The following is a 17,276-nucleotide window of genomic DNA, read 5'->3' on the forward strand; positions in this document are numbered from 1 at the left end:
TCTGTCACAGCGAGACTGATGTTACTGCACCTCCCTCGCAGTTCTCCCAACCCTCCCTCACTCGCTCACACTCCAGCAGTCACTCATTCATTCATTACACTGTGCCGTCTCTGATGTTTTCTCCCATCGAGGCCCTGATCGTACACCCACCCACCCCCACCCTCCCCCGAGCATTCAAATCACATGCACACAGTCATTTTCCTGTGGCTTCTGCTTTCAATCATCTCACTCACACACATAATCTCTTGTTAACATTTTCAACCAGGGGATTTGCTATGATTATTTCCATATGAGGCAAGACAAAGCATGGAGAAAACTGCTGACAGATGGATTGCAGGCAGAAATAAATATGGATGCACATAAAGCATGGGTGTATCTCTGTGTGCCGACATCAGCACCATCTTCCTCCGAGTCGAACCCGTCTGCCGTTCAAACGACAAGAAACAGAATCAGAGACCGGGCTGAGCTGCTGGTGCTGTTTCCCTCAGCGTCTGCGGACCACAATCCTGCACAAACTACACGTGTAGTTTCCCCTTTCACTGCTCGGCCGGTCAACACGAGCTCGACGGAGACCAAAGCCCACACGCACAGCTTTTAAACACTGCCCCCTTCAGGTTGTTTGTGCCTATTACAGGCTTGCAGGCTGCACCTACATGTACTACTTTTCATGTTTTTAAAGATCATGAAAACAATTCACACCACTTTTTTTTTTTCTTTCTGAGAGAAATCAACCTGTTTCAATAATTAGTTTTCTGTAAGTTGAGCAGGTCGTTGAACAGCAAGAAAAAATAAAAGGAATAATAGATTAAAACAAACTTTGAACCAGGTGATTTGATTTGAAATGCTCAGACTGCAGAGGCAGATTTTTCCACTTTTCCACCTTTAAGGACTCAAATTTACAACAACTCAGTAGAGTGCATACCTCCGGCATGGCCCAACTGTCCCCTTTAGTTCAATCGAGCCTAAATTGGATTTAAATCCACTAGATTTTCATCCATGATCCATGCATTCTTTCCAGAAAATGCCCAAATCATGAACTTTTCCTGAATCCATCCCTTCACCTGGATCTGCATTAAAAGTTAATGGGCTCTATGCTGGGCTGAGACCCATCCTCCATCCAAGTTTGGTGGAAATCTGTTCAGTAGTTTTTGCCTAATCCTGCTGACAAACCAACAAACCAAACATCAACTGTGGAGGAGAGAGGGAAGGGGAAAAGGGGGGAAGAAAAGAAAAAAATGAGACGAAAGGAAAGGGAAGGAAAGGAAAGGAAAGGAAAGGGAAGGGAAGGAAAGGAACCAACAAACCAAACGAATGTGTTTCGTGGACGTTTCCTGCAGTTTATTATGTTGCCGCCTCTCAAACCAAATGTAAATACAGGTTAAACAAACTCACCGTTGCACTTCCCCCCGTTGATCGGGTCGCCATAGTAGCCGGCCATGCAGCTCTGGCAGTGCGTCCCTGCTGTCAGGTTCCCACAGTGCTCGCACACGCTGCCGTTCACACACCTGCTGTGACCATTACACTGGCACGCTGGGAGGAAATAACACAAACACACACTTAGCAGTTAGTTTATCAGGTGCATCTACCTACCACTGCAATATAAACCCTAAAAAAAAAATCACAATGAAGAGGCACATTTTCATGCTTCAGTCCTGGCTGCTGTGTGCAGAGTAAACAATAAACCCTGCTTGAATGTGGCCATGTGGTCTATTTTGGCGGTTTGCTCACCGGGACATTGGATGAAGGCCCAGTTGTAGCCTCTGTCAGACGAGCAGAGGCTCTGATCCAGCACCATGTCTCTGTCTCGCAGCCTGTCTCGGTCTCGCGGGCCGGCCCTGGCACCGGCGGGCTTCAGGGGGCCTCGGTAGGAGCCCTCCATGCAGACACCCTTGCCGGTGTTACTGGGATCACCACACCAACCGCACTCAGCCCTCTCCAGGCAGTCGGCACATGTCCTCAGACCTGAACAGTTCTGGGCTGTAGAAAGGACAAGAGTTAATTAGTGCACATACATTTATTTTGCAATCTTCTGAAGGAATCTGAGGTGAAAGTACATCTTTGTCTACGTCTTCAGTCCGTCAGTTAATCCACACAGCTTCAAACAAAACCACAAACACAGTAAACGCCTTCAGTGATATTAATCTGCCTCCTCTAACACACTTTGCGTCTTTTGTTGTCACCTTTTTCTTTGACCCTCAACATTTACAGCGAAATTGACTTTTGTTTCCCCCCGACACACTTCCACATGTCGAGGAAAGCATTTGTATTCATAAAGTGGATGTGACATTCAAAAACACTTTACTGCTGCAAATTAAAAATGATACATTATTTTTTTTATGGACTGGCATTCAACACTTGTAAAGGAAAACAAAAAAAATCTCCATACTGAAGGCCTCTTTTCTGCAGTTCACTGACTGTGGCAGAGAGAACGGGCGTGTTTTATTCTGGAGGATTCGGCCTTTCCAAAGTTAACTTTACAGCTTGTTTTCTACCTTTCAGCTCTCGTTGTCGACGTCGACTCGTCTTCCCTGTCATGATAAATTTTTAGTCTACAAAGCGAAGGTTGGAAATAAGCACTCCGAGAAAAGAGAGACAAGGTACGACTCCGTGGGAATGTCGGCGTGTACACAAACAACCGAAAGGTTGAGAGAAGCTATCCGAGGTGTTGTTTTCTTATAGCCCGGCGAGATGATTCAAATGCAGTATCAAGTGACATTAGCATTTTTCACCAGAAGTTGTTTCTCTTTTTGAACACGAGCCATTTCCATAAGCCACAGATGTTGGAGCTGAACCTGGATCTCTTCCTCTCCGTGTCCCTGCTAGCTAGCTCTGCTTGAAATACACCCCCTTCTCCTCAGTATGTGTGTTTGCGAGCTCCCCTCGTTGCATTATTCAACTGCAGCGACGCCGATTCATTTCTTCTCTCTCCCTCTTTATAATTACAAACTTCTGCTCTCCCTTTTCTCAGATTCACTCTTTATCTCCTCTCAGGCACAGTTTCACCCTCCTCTTGTGCACCTTTTTCTACTCTGTCTCTATTCAGGGAGGCATCTTCCTCTTCGTCTCTCATTTCGATTTAATTCGATTTTTATTTTAAAACATTTTTGCCACAAATGAAATCACAAAGAATTGAACTCTTTTACTTTTTGTCCTCTTTCTCTTTCCATCTCTGCCTCTACTGTGTTCCTCCCTCCAGTCTTTTCTTTCCTTTTCCATTTCCTTTCTCCTTTTTTCTGCGTCTCCTCTCACACTTCACTGGATCCCCACGATTCTCAGTAGTTCAAAAGAGAGTCAGTTGAACAGAAGATCCCTAATCCACCACACAGTCGGGGTTTCTGCTGCTAGAAAAGCAGATATTTACATTTCCAAGAGCGGACTTTAATATCCAATAAATATACCGGTGTCCGTTTTATCATTTTAAAATATGATTCAAATTGCATGAAGTTGGGAGCCACTGTGTGTAAGCCCGCCCTTCTTATGTGCCAAACCTTCACATCTTAATAAAAACTAAATTCTTTGATTCTCTTTTATTTAAAAAGATCCAATGTGCACCCACTGTGTCGCTCCAGGTACGGTTATTACACTCGCAGTCCAGCTCAAAAAGTCTGCTTCACTCATAATGACGGAGCAATCATCAGCAGGCAACGACGCTGGGAACAGGTTCTTCATTGGTCTCGGCTTGCAACTAACTTTCCGACTGAAAAACAGCCGCTTTTATGTCACAATCCTCATGAAATTTTCCATTTGATCAGTTTTGGGATAGATTTGAGGTGACAAGCCGGCATTTTCATCCACACAATTTGGTATTTTATTATTGTCAGGACGCAGATGTGAAGGGCAGCAATCAAGTTGCACGGACAGCAGGTGAAAACATTCACTTGGCGAGTCATTCTCCATCAGTTTCAATGGGTTTCTTTGCATTTTATGCTTCTATTTAACCTCAGACCTTATTATAAGTATAAGTATTATTTTTCATCTATATTAATCTAAATTACTTGTCCAAAGTGTGTCCATACCAAATTTCTATTTTGGATTTTTTTTTTTACCTTTTCTCCTTAAAATTGAATCTTCAGTATTTTTGGAAAATGAGCCAGAAAAAAATGTGTTGCAGATGGAGGCTATACCTCACACAGCAAACTCTTCTTTTCTATTCGTATATCTTCAGTGGCTTGTTCACATTGCAGTCACATTGCGAGACAGCGGCTCCATCAGTCGACTCAAACCTTGTGAAACTCTACAGATGTTTTCTACCTTCGCAAAGCAATTACTCCACAACAACCCGAGGGCTTCTTAACAATAACCATGCAAAGTGCTTACAGGATCACACTTCACTGAAGTTTGTCACTGAAAAACAAATCACTAATGAACACCTGGTTACCCTTTAATACTACACGATTCCTCCCGTACCTTAAAATATATTCCCATGCAGAGTTAATCTCCACACACAGACGGCCTCCCTGAACGCACACTGCCAGGTGCATTCGCTGCTCTTGACTGCAATTCATTTGCGAAACATCTCACAATCAGCGACAGCAAATGGATCAAATATTTCCGTCATCAGCCTGCACGCCACAAATATGATGAAATGGGCCCCGAGGACACCGAACGACACGAGTAAAAGGAGCAAACACAAGTGAGAGACTGTCGGCAAGAACAAATTCCTGCATAGACGCGAGTGTTAAGTCCTAAGATGTTCTCTTGCATAACGTTGGTTTGTGTAGATAACATAATTTACCTTCTATGTTCTCTACGCCGGAGCCTTGGTCTATTTTTAATAGCATTTCCAGCTATCTGGCTTCATCTGTGTTCCACATGAAATGAATTAAGAAAGGTTATTGCCTTAAGTAGTCGTGTGGACTCATCAGGAGAGGAGGAAACGTGGTACATTCAAGCCCGCAGGCTTTACAAGGCTCGAGTTTTTAGTTAACGGCACCAAAAATGTAGCTGTAACTTGTGCTATTACATGACACTCGCTCGAGGGTATTTGTCGAGTTAATGTCCTTTTGGATGGTGCCTGTATTTCCCAAGGGAGGCGGGCAACATATTTCATGATTATAAACCCAACATGTGATCTAATCACGGCCCAAAGATGAAACAGCTGTCGACTACTGGCTATTTTTCCTTTGTGGATATTAGAGATAAAATAGGAACAGTGATTTACGCCCGTCAAATGTAAACTTTCTGTAATTTATTTCAATAAGGTAATTATTCTGTCTTCACTTTGTGTTTGCGCACACGGCTCAGCAGCAAAGTAAACACCCTCCTGTCCTGTCGACAGGGGGTGAGCGAGGAGGCACAGCTGTAATTTAATTTCCATTTATTGCACTTTGCTGCAATTAAATTATGAGTCATGGCTGGTAAATTTAACACGTGTACCGAGGAGCACTCTGATGAACTTAAGATGGAAAGTGGAAATTTAACAGATACATTCGGAGTGAGAATTTAATTCTACAGCCGCGGTACAGCAATCGAGTTAAAGGACGAGGGTTTTTCACATTGTTATTAAAAGACTGAACAAAACCAACATTTAATTGATCCTACTCAAGTTATTGTCTGTATCCAAAGCCTGATGGCTCTCACTCCGTTAGAGTTTGAATAAAGTCATGGTTTAGCGTAAAAAAAACCTGCTTTTGTTGCCACTCAAGGATGGAGATGGTCCGACTTCCTGTTAAGAATAATCAGTTTTGTCACCACAAAAAACAGCCGGAAATATCCACGTGTCCTTAAAAAAACCTGTGGTCTTGTCACCACGTTCATGGATAGAGATGGTCCGACTTCCCGCTATAAATAGCAGGTTTTGGTCGCCATATACACGGCTGGAAATATCCCCAGGCCAACACCACCACCATGTTGTCCACCTCCTGATGTAAAAGGTGAACTTCATACATATTTGGTACAAATATAAACCTTGGACGATCTGTGGTTTGCAGACACGTTAACCACTGACACTGTATCCTGCAGACTGGGCTATTTAAAAATGATTTCAATATTATTTTTGGTCATAATCAGGGAATACCATATCTGTAGGTTTACTTCTATAAACATTAAATGTAGTAAGTAGGTCAAATCCAAAAGGGACACGCGTTTGCATCTCAGCCGCAGCCACAAAACATCAGTCGCTAAAAGCTTTCAGTTGCTGTCGTCACTTGGAGACTGAGATGAGCCTTAATGCCTTTAAAGTTCTGTCAACAACAAACATGAAGCACAACATTTTCTCAGACGCCGGCTGATATATACTGTAGCAACACATCGAGCATGATTCATGTGAGATGAACAGAAGAAAGCACACATCTCTACTCTACTTTGTGTTTCTTTTCCAAAACTTTCCCCAAAAAATATATATATACGGCTCTACTGGAAATCAGGATATTAGCCGTCTTCATTGACAGGAAATAACCTACAGTACAGTAAGAGGATGTTTGAACAGATGAGTCTTCAGAACCTGGGCCATCTTGATGCAGTCAAAGAAAAGCAGCGTTTGTTCCTGCTGGGAAATATTTTCATCTTATCAAATATTCTCTCAGCACAAACGACTCAGCGCCACATTCTGTACATCACAACGGGTTTGACATTTCGCTGTCCCTGGATGGCACGTATCGTCTGGCTTCATCTTGTGCAATCCATTTGCTCCCACGGTACTTGACAGTTAGCAATCGCTGAAGTCAGAGGCATACAGATCTGTGAGCCCCTATACATAATACATCAAGTGTAGGAGCCATAAGCTGCCTTTTCTCCTTCGCTCTTCCTCTGGCACGTGAAGCTACGACGCAGCAGACAGACATCATGTGGGACGGGAAAAAAAGATTGCCTCAAAAATATTCTCTACGCAGCTAAACCGATACATTATCATCCACAAGGACATAACCATCAACCGTCCTGCCTCTGTGTGCATGTAAGAGAGATTCACTCGACACATGTTCAGTGGTGAAACCGTAGCAGGACGCAGAGGTGTTGATTCATCTGTACGGCTGTAGTGAAAACTGTAGTACTGTAGTTTTATTTTACTCTGTCAGGTGGACGGATTAAGACTGAAAGGTGGTTATTGTTCTGTTGATGTTCAACAGCATATCTAATTTTAAATAAAACAATACAAAAAGGGCTAAAGAGCTGACTTTTAGCTTTGGGTGGCTTATTGGGGCAACAGGATCATATAATAATATAAAATAATGTCAGCAGTTAACTGACTGTCGTATCCGGAGGTCGAAGGAAAGGTGGTGTCATTACTACAAGATACAACGCTGCCAAACAGGCGACTTCGAGTATGAGGGCAGATTTCCATCCGGTTTTGTGGTGACCAATACCGGCTATTTTTCACAGGAAGTCGGACCAACGCCGCCTGTTTTGTGTAAACAAAACCGTGTGTTATTTACTGGACCTGGGAACATATTTGCTGTTTTTGTGGTGACCAAAACAGGTATTTTAAGCCAAAACATAACTTTTTCCTAAACCTAACCAAGTGCAGAGAAAGAAACAAAAAACCTAAAGAAACATCAAGCTGTAACATAAAGAAACAACTTAGCTAAAATTTATTCTGGCTGGTTGCATTTAAAGATCCTAATTTGAGGACATTGCAGGAGGAAGCTGACAACATCTAGAATGGAAAGTTAAATTTACAGACTCATTCACAGCTGCTATTCTTACTGCCATAAAGACTTAGGTGCAAGACCAGATGCTGCCGGCAGAGAGGTGAGAGGCTGACAAAAAAAATGAAGAGTGAAGCTTTAAATTGTCACATAAGCCAAAGAAAGCCCGTTCTACAAGAGGAAAACGTACTGTAGTGCTGCACAATTAGCTTAGGAGCTCCCAAAACTTTAAAATGTGACTGCTGGGGCAAAACTGCTAATTATTTGAAGAGGTTGTGTTGTGGGGAGTGTGTAGTTAGCCTCCAGCCAATGTGAAAAATGAGAATGATGCTCAAAGCCTTGGGCTAAATTTATCTGATGAAGAAATGACCCAGTTCAAATTGGATCCTCAGACAAGTAATCGTTTTTTTGTGAAAGCAGCGACCAAAGCCGAGGTCATAAATCCTTCAGCCGTAGCCTGCAGGCCCGGCTTCCAAAAAAAACCCCAACAAGACATGATTAATCCATAAACAAGAGAAGTGAAGCAGAAAGTTAAGTATGAGACGCTATACGAAGAATGATGGACTGTAAACGAGCAACAATAATATACCTGAGAAGTCGAAACGCCTCCGAAAATATGACATTTCTTTATATGCTGTGCTTTGAGCAACAAAAGGTAAAAAAAAAAAAGTAGCAGAACAAGAGCATCCTACACACCTTCTGCCACCAAACTGTTATGAAGGTGAGGTATGAATAATAAAGACAGAAACGCTGCCATTATGTAAACACTGAGAAAAGGAAGGGAAAAACAATTTTGGCTTGCAAAACAGTGGGCTGGAGAGCCGTCTGCACTCAGAGGCAGCGAATAATAATCAGCAGCAGTCACAGGACAAAAAAAATATCTAAAGTTTTTTGAAGATGTTTTCTTAACTCTTCAGGAACAAGAATACTTTGTTATAAATGGACCATTTGTCAAACAAAAGACTGAAAACAAACACACAAAAAAGTATACACAACCTGTCAAAATACTTTGACAGGTTGATTTTTTTTTTTTGTCTCCCAAGTTTTACAAGTTTGGATTTTTGGAAACAATCACACAGACTCCCACGCTTGCTTCCTGGTTACGTCACTGGCAATCGTTAACTCCACTATGTTTTATTATAGTGTGGAGCCTAGTGTGGAGTTTGTAAACTAATTGAATGGATGTTATGGATTGTCTATACTATATTTAAAACAACACAAACGGACATTAACGTACAATAATGAAAAAAGAAAAATAGCATCATGCGGAAGGAAAGAAATGTTGCTTAAAGGCTCGTCTGGATGGAGAACATGAATACAGACTTCTTATTTTGTTTTGTTGGTTCCAACATTTCAATAGATTCAGTTTTTCTCATCGTTCTGATGGAAAGATAACGTCTCAGTTTTGTGGCAGAGGCTGTTTTCCATTTTATTAAAGTGTTGCCGTTTGAATATAAGTAAAAGATACGATGCTTTTAACACCTGAGCTACTTCCGATTTGTTCCTCCAGCTGAAATCACACCTGTGCGCTCAGACCCACGTGGAGAAGCAGCGGCGAGGTGTTAATATGAGGAGAACGTTAAGAGACGGCAGCGAGGGCTTCACATCGTCAGTCGTGTGCCATTGGAGATGATCGATTTTCTGCCCTGTAGCTACAGGAGAGGTGGCACTGCCTCGTTGTTAAAGTGTGTGTTTGTGTCAGTGTGTGTGTGTGTGTGTGCGTGTGTGAGAGGCTGAGACCTGACTGCTGATAAGAAGAGGATCGATCAGAGTCTATAATGACTCCATGTTCACACAATCGTAGCCGAGTATCATCAGCTCAGGTGTGTGTAGAGTACAACATCAATCTGTGTATCTATCAGTCCGTCTGTATTCTGTCCAATCACAGCTGCCACAATTAATCGATTAGTTGTCAACTATTAAATGAACTGTTTTGATCATTGAGAGTGTAGAAATGATCTGATTCCAGCTTCTTTAATGTGAATATGTTCTGGTTTCTTTCCCTCGCACATCTCAAACCCAAAAATACGTCTGTTCATTTTGCGGTTTTTAGGTATTTTGCCTAAAAAAGTTATTTATTGATGTATTGATTAAATGTGGTTTAATTAAGAGGCAAACAGCAAAATGCAAATACTTGTAGACTTTCAGAAACAAAGTTAGTTGATGTGTCCGACCTTTGTAACTTGTGGAAAAGGCTCAGTTTACACTACAGCCACTGGCAGCAGGATAACGAATGTTTGACCGTCACAAATGAGGCGATCGAGCTGCACGGCTGGTGACGGAACAAGAAATTTCACTGGAGTGCCTACGAGACGATCCACTGTATCCTGAGCTACCTCTGACTCAGAAAAGCACATGGTATATTCATTCAAGCGACAAGTCCAAGTCCGAAACTCGACCCGACTTCACCAACATAAACACAAGATTTTCCATATGAACATCTGTTTGCTGCAGCCGTCCATGCTTTCCCGAGCAGATGCATCGGGATGTGTTTAGATTGGACCTGGGAATATTGGTTCAGAACGACTGACTTTGACTTGCAATGGATTTCAAGATGAAAACAAAAGTTGTGCAGGTAGACTTTCTAACATGCCTTCTGATAAGTAAAGAAAATAAAACATACTAAAAGCTTCAGTGGAAGGTAGGAATAGCCTAAAGGGAAAGTACTTACAGCAAGATTTTGTTCTGTCAGACTTTCCACATTTGTGTGAAAACACATTCACAGACCTGAACCCAGTCTGGTACTTATCTGTCCCTCTCCACCCTTCACCTCCACCCGACCCCCTCTTACCACTGCAGTCCTGGGTCTGCCACTCCAGACACTGTCCGTAGGGGAAGGAGATGACGTACGCCGAGGAGTCGACGCAGCGCTGCGTGCTGCTGCACCACATGCACTCCATGGCCTGGCTGGTGCAGTTGGCGCAGCTGGTGCGTAAAGAGCAGGGCGTCTTACAGGGACGAGCGCTCTGACTCTGCGGACTCCCTGAGCAGCAGGACAAAGGGAGAGAAAGACCACACACCAACAGTCACCTCTGAGCTTTACTGAACTGAAAAATAAACTCTCCCGTGTGAGTCCACTCATTCTTTCTCACCGGCAGGTTTTTCGCAGATGAGGCCGTCGCTGGTGGCCGTGCAGGGGTTGGCTTTGAGACCGGCCACCTGCGCCCGCTCCAGGTAGGCACAGAAGCCCGAGTCGCTGGGCTCTCCGGGCAACCATCGCAGGCTGGTGTTGGTGAAGGGTGACATGTCCTCCCAGCCCCAGTACGACACGTTGATCTTCCTCAAGCCGACCCAGGGAGATAACGTCTGCAGAGAGGAAGGGGGAGATATGTTAGATGTTGCACATGACTGCTGACTAATGACTGCGTTACATTACGCCTGATTTACAGGTGGGGTGAGCAATTCTGGAGAAAGATAGTTGATTGTTGAGTCTCATTCACAGGTTGTCAAATACAGACAACCTGAAACTGAGACTCAGCAGACTCACAATATTTCTCCAGAATGACTCCCCTCACCTTTGAGATATGTTCTAGATTTATCTCCAACGTGTCAGCAGAAAGACGACAGTCAGTCGAAAGTTGTTACGGAGGTGTGGCAAGATATCTTGGAACGGGATTTCAACAGCCTCCTTTTCATCCTGAGAATGAACTAAATACAGGAGCTCAACTGCAGCCTTTTAGAGGTCAGTCAGCCTGAGAGTAAACACAAACACCACAACCAGTTTTTAGGCCAAACATTGTAGAGATCACTCCAATCTATCCAAACAGAAACAGAGAGAAGAGAAAAATGGGGAGGAAACGCTTCAATGATTAATGATTTATTAATGATTTAAGCTGCAGATCAGCAACTTGAAGAACATTAAGAAAAGCGATGAATAAAATAAATCCTGATAAACTTCTGATACCGTTGTTTTTTCTCTGTTTGTATCTGTTTTAATATGATACGCATCGACAATGTGCTCGAGACGTGGGGGAAAAACATCATAACAGGATCAATAACTCAATGCATTAACAAAGAAACTGCAGGATAATCCTAAAAGGCATCAGTCAGAGGGCTGATGACTCCAACATGAGTCAGTCCTGAATCAAACCTTCTGCAAATTACTGTAAACGTTATAAAAGCAGACACTGTAATTATAGCAGCTGATCGAAGCGTAGTTCAGTGATTGCTTGAGTTATTTGCTGACAAAACATGATGATTATGGGCCGCTACTGTCTCAGTTTTATTTGATAAAATCCAAAATATTTTCCCGAAAGGCTTTTACACTTCAGGATCAAGGATCTCAAAGAGCTTGTGAAATGTAAAACAAGCTATTGGTGCAATTACGCTACAGCAGAGTACATTTTCTTGCGTATGACTGATGACACCAGAAGAAGTGTAGTATCATTATCTCCTAAAAGCATCAAAGGAAGATTAAGAAATGTTTAATGTATAAAAACTTCCCTGCGCGTCAGACAGAACGAGAACCACACGCCGTCTTTTAATTATCAGCCTTCAGGTATTTGTTCACATTTCTCCTGCTGCTGCACATTCATCAAACCTGTCTGTGTGTGTGCGGTCAAACATGTCAGAGTCTCATATCTCCACCGTAAACATTACAAGTCCACATTTCCGTGTCACTCGTCTGGGCTGATGAAAAGTGATGAAGAAGCTGATCTTTTGTGCTTCACGGTGAGCTAAGAATAATTATTTTATAATTTAAAATCCCGGTGAGAAATTTCGCTCCTCTGTTTGGCTGATATTATATTCTCACGGTGCTGTGAGAAGATTTTTTGACAAGTCTGAAGATTTATATCAGTCTGAATATCAAATTATCTACAGCAGGAAAAGTTCTGTTCAAAAATGATTTTAACAGCACCACAGGTCGGCGTTAAATGCAAATGGAGAGCAAACCACGCTGCTTAGATCTTTTTAGATGTTGTACATTCACGTTCAATGACTCAGTTTTATGATCTGAGAGCACACATTCCTTCCACCTCATAATAAATAACTTTATGTTTATATCATCAAGCTAACACATTTCCTGGTATCGTATAATAAATCACAATTTCCAGGAAGCTCTATCTAGGATGCAATTTATGTCACATAATGAACTCGGGGGGAATTGGATGTCACTCAGTTATCCATAATCAGCAGGACGTCACAGTTCTTCAATCTCCACAGGAAATATAAAAGCAGCTGAAAGCTAAAATTATGTTCAGATGCAGCTACTTAATTAGACTATATATATGTATATAGTGTTGCCACAAACACGTCGTGGCTCTGCGAGGAATTTAAATTTGTTTCCTCTACTTTGCTTTCAACGCGTCAGCCTGAAGAGATACAGGTATTTTTCAACACTTATTAAAGAGTGACTGGTTTCTTAATCATCCACCTCCTCCTCCGTACTGACTTAGAAGTAAACTCTACCATCAGGAACGCTCTCGTCATAGGTTTAACCACTTATTGCAAACGAATGGGAGTAGTTACGCTCAGCAGCTCTTAAGATGCTCCCTGAATTGACCAACAGCATGCTGAGCCAAAACAGGGAGCGCAATGCAGAAAACCCCCCCAGGGTGCACAAGACTGAGCCACAAGGAAGACAACGAATAGTGTCTTTTAACCTTGAACCCTGATAGGTCGCTACGTAAGTAAGCTTTTTGATTAGGAGCGGTTATGAGTGAGGAGGAGGCCATATTTAAATAGACTGCCATGTGGTGAGAATAGCCGTGATTCGTGCGAGGCTGATTGGTAGGCAATGATTCGACCGGCAGGCTGTCAGCTGATCGCGGCTGAGGCGTTTGACTTCCCTGTCCTGCATGAACTAACGCTAAGTTTCATAAGTAAATCGAAGAGATACAGAAATTGTATCCGAGGCTTCAGCTGTGTGAGTTTGAATCCCTTCTCTTTCTGTTTCCACTGACTGTTTCCTTGTCGAGCTGCAGAGGATGGACAGTAACACACAGACAGAGCTCCACACTAACTCCGGTGGATTTCCTGATTAGTTCAAGTCAGCCTCGTTATTCAGCTGATATTCAGGATGAATTTTTTACTAGGACGGGATCATTTTGTTGCCAGTATGAACAAAAGGAATGGTTACAGCAACCAGTCAGTCTCTCGAGTATCGGACTAAAATTGCCTAGAAAATATATGCTGATTCTCACATTTACAAACCCGACTCCTCAGGTTAAATAATCTCTATAAGTCAGCCTTCATAACACTTCAAGCTCATATCAAAATGGATAATCGTACCAAACATGTTTTATGTTTTATATAATAGAGCGCAATTTTTATGCAGAGAAAGCAAGAGTGGAATATAATGAATAGCTTTCACCAACACTGTCATTTAGCCTATTAAATAGGTTTTTACACCACTTACCTTGTCTTGCAGCTGGTATTTTTGCAGCTCCTCCAGAACAAAATTGACCTGTTTGTCTGTGAGCAGCGAGGCTATATTTCCGCCCAGGTTTTTGCAGTAGTGCTGGGCGTTATCGTAGCTCTCCCTGCTGGAGTTGATCCTCAGGCAGGCCTCCCCGACGTGGTGCCAGCCCTCCCCACACAGCTGGCCTGCAACACAGACACGCACAGACGCCTGCTGTTACTTCACCTTTCATTTAATCCGTATTAGCATGAAACCAGACTACAGGAAAAGTCTAGCCTGCTTTCAATATCAATAAACACCAGAACACATGATATTTGATGTGCAAAGAGGCTTCAGTGGTGATGTTAGCATGTTAACATGTTAACACAGTGTGATGATGTCACAGATTTTTAATTCATTATTTTCAATTCTCTAAAAATATTCAAATTTTTTTAAGGACAGTTTTACAAATATAAAACTTTTGAAGGATCAAATATTCATGATTAAAAGAGTCATTATCAACATGGAAGCAAGGCTGAGCTTCTCTGTTGTATCCAGGTCTGACTGAAACATTCATGGCCTTACCATGCTAACAAAAGGTTTAGCATGTTAGCTTGATAGTGTTGAGCTTTTAATGTTTGCAACTACATGTTAAAGTTAGTTACTTCAAACTAAGTAAAGTAAGTCAACAGACAAGACAGAAGCATCGAGACAGAGTCAGAAACTGATCGAGCAGACAGGAGGTGGCCTGTAACATAATGTTTACTTGATGGAGGTAAACCAGGCTTCATTAATCAACAGGTTGGAGGCAGAAGCAGCAAACAAATCCACAAAGACAAACGTCAGTCGGTCTGGGAAATTTGGCAGAGAGATGCTGCTCAGTGTTGCCAGATCTAGCGAGAGAAAACAAGCAACCAGCTCGATGGAAACAAGCTCAAAAAAGGCGACTTGGCTTCTCAAGTAAATAAAATAAAGCCCAACAGGTGACCTAACCTACCACGTTGTGACGATATTTGCAAGCGACTTCACAGAAAAACAAGCCCAAAGTCGCTTATAACAATGGGACTTGGCAACACTGTACACAGACTGAGACTAAAGAGGTAATGAGGAGCAGGTGTGCAGGTACAGTAGGTGGACGGTCAGGTGACCTGCACAGGTGGGAAATCACTGAGTTCAACCGGAGGACAAGAGAGGAATGAAAGTGGAGTCTAAAGTTGACGAGACAGCCTGAACGGCTTTAAGAGAAATATTTCCAGTTAATGTGATTAAAAAGTAATATATCTTATTGATGACTGATCTTAGAGGCCATTGTCATTGTTGATTTATGTTTTTGTTTATTTTGCAAATCAGAGCTCCACATTCCTGCTTCGTACTGATCCGACTTATCTGTGACACGCATGATTCCCAGAAGAAATATGTTACGTCTAAGATAAAGAAAGCTGGTGAGTGACGAGTCATTAACGAAGGCTAAATACTGTGAGACTGGCGTGAAAATGCATATCTGCACTTATTGTTCTTATCGGGATCACTTGGTAGCGTCTTGTGGGAGACTGTAATAGCAGCGAGGCCGTTCAATTAGCCGGGATGAAAGGGAAGAGAAAAGTCTTTCTACCTCCGCTGAGCACCGCTGTTTATTTTGGACTGCAGGACTGATTACATTCACAGACTCATAATGGCTTCCATCACCAACCTTTTCATTCTACTGAACAGAAAAATACCTGCTTTCTTTATTTTCCTTCCCCTCAAGAAACAGCAATTGGCCATAATTGACCAAAACGAGAGGAGAAAGACGGATGAATGCGGTGAAGGAGGAGGAGTATAAAAATAAATGGATCGATTGCGTTACGGTCTTTGTGTAACAGCAGAGATAAACATGTCAGGCTATTTAAAATAATTAGTCATAACATGGTGTCTGGAGAAAAAAAGGACCACAGCTGCCACGATGGTGGAGCTCGTTTCCATTACAGCCAGTTCATGTTAGCAACACTTCCTGCAAATGCATCGTCACAGAAAAATCACAGAAAACAGTGTCCCACTAATGGACACAGAGACACAGACGAACAAAGGCAAAGCTAATTTCTAAGTGTGGCCGGTGACCCTCTAAAAAGGGGTCTGTTTTAGTTGTGTCAGAACCAGGTGTTTTTTTTAAGGAGACCTTCAGACATTTCCAGCTGTTTTTGTTGTGACCAGAACCGGCTACTTTTCACGGGAAGTCGGACCATCTCCATCTGCTGTCGTGGTGACCGAAACGGGTATTTTCAGCCAAACCATGATTTTTTCCTGACCCTAACCAAGTGTTTGTTTTTTTTGCATAACCCTAACTAGAGCGTTAGCACAGCGTTGTGACAAGAGAGAAATAAAGTTGCACCTCAAAGAAATGTTCAGTTTGAACTCTGTGGCTTCGCCGACCACTAACATTTATTCTTGCGATTGGGTTGAATGAAAGTTCACACAGAAAATGGAAGGAAATAGTTGTTTTTGACCAGCTTCAAACAAAATAGAGGAAAAAAAACATCTTTACTTTTACTTCTACTTCTCACCAAGCTGCCGAGCTAGGAGCTACTCCCAAATGGGAAATAAGCTTCTTTGTTCTGAGTGCTGCATCGAAGGTAACTGGACTTTTTTCAGTTTCTTAAAACGTTTGACCAAGTTGGATGAGAGGTGAAAAGTCCAGTTGCCTACAATACAGGAAATCACGATGGGATATTTTTATTACATCTAACTAACATATAACCATTGTTTTGAACAGTGTTTATAAGACTTAATTTCAACGTGTAACAGTCATTTAAAGGGTGTTAAGACAATGGTTGTTATCTCAAAAGACTCAATAGATGCAAATAACCAACACCTTTCTTTCCAGCACTGTAATCCAGTCGTCTAAATTCATACTACATCACCTCAACAGAGGCAGTGAAGAGTTCACCACGAGCTGCAGGGAGAGGATGTGTACCAGACCGCAGGGCCTGAATGTGGACAGAAGAAAGGGAGCAAACACAAAACCAGCCTCTGCTTAAAGTGGCTGCAAAACGTCCAACTGATACCGTAGCAGAGCAGGCTAGCTAGCAGGCCCCTTTAGCACATTACAACACAGCGTGGAGCGGGAATGATTTGTGGATCCAAATAGCATGGATATTTCCTTCGCCCTCAGTCATACAAGCGCCGAAGTCAAAGCGAGAGCATCTCTAGCTGAAGGCTCCACAGCGGAGCGGGAGCATGTAGGACTTTGTGGACTCGAGTTTGTTAGTCATGGCGATGATCCATATTCAGAACATCCAGTAAACACTTCTAATTGGCCTACTTCTTCTTCTGCAGCTGAGCGGAGAGCACATTTCTGAAGTATGTGTTCATGAATG

At 42.4% G+C, this 17,276-nt stretch overlaps 1 protein-coding gene across 3 annotated transcripts in view; it reads right to left on the minus strand.

Annotated features, from left to right (window-relative positions):
- The window catches only part of atrnl1a (attractin-like 1a), a 247,352-nt gene that overhangs the window by 168,440 nt on the left and 61,636 nt on the right, over positions 1 to 17,276 (minus strand). For all 3 annotated transcript variants that reach the window (XM_084375615.1, XM_084375614.1, XM_084375613.1), the window contains 5 exons: positions 13,942 to 14,129; positions 10,676 to 10,889; positions 10,375 to 10,566; positions 1,729 to 1,977; positions 1,393 to 1,530 (listed from right to left, as the gene is read on the minus strand). In XM_084375615.1, coding sequence (XP_084231741.1) covers positions 1,393 to 1,530; positions 1,729 to 1,977; positions 10,375 to 10,566; positions 10,676 to 10,889; positions 13,942 to 14,129 — 981 coding nt within the window. The remainder of the gene's footprint in view (positions 1 to 1,392; positions 1,531 to 1,728; positions 1,978 to 10,374; positions 10,567 to 10,675; positions 10,890 to 13,941; positions 14,130 to 17,276) is intronic.

This window comes from Pagrus pagrus (assembly GCF_965226575.1).
Source record: "Pagrus pagrus genome assembly, chromosome: 15".
Taxonomy (NCBI): Eukaryota; Metazoa; Chordata; class Actinopteri; order Spariformes; family Sparidae; genus Pagrus; species Pagrus pagrus.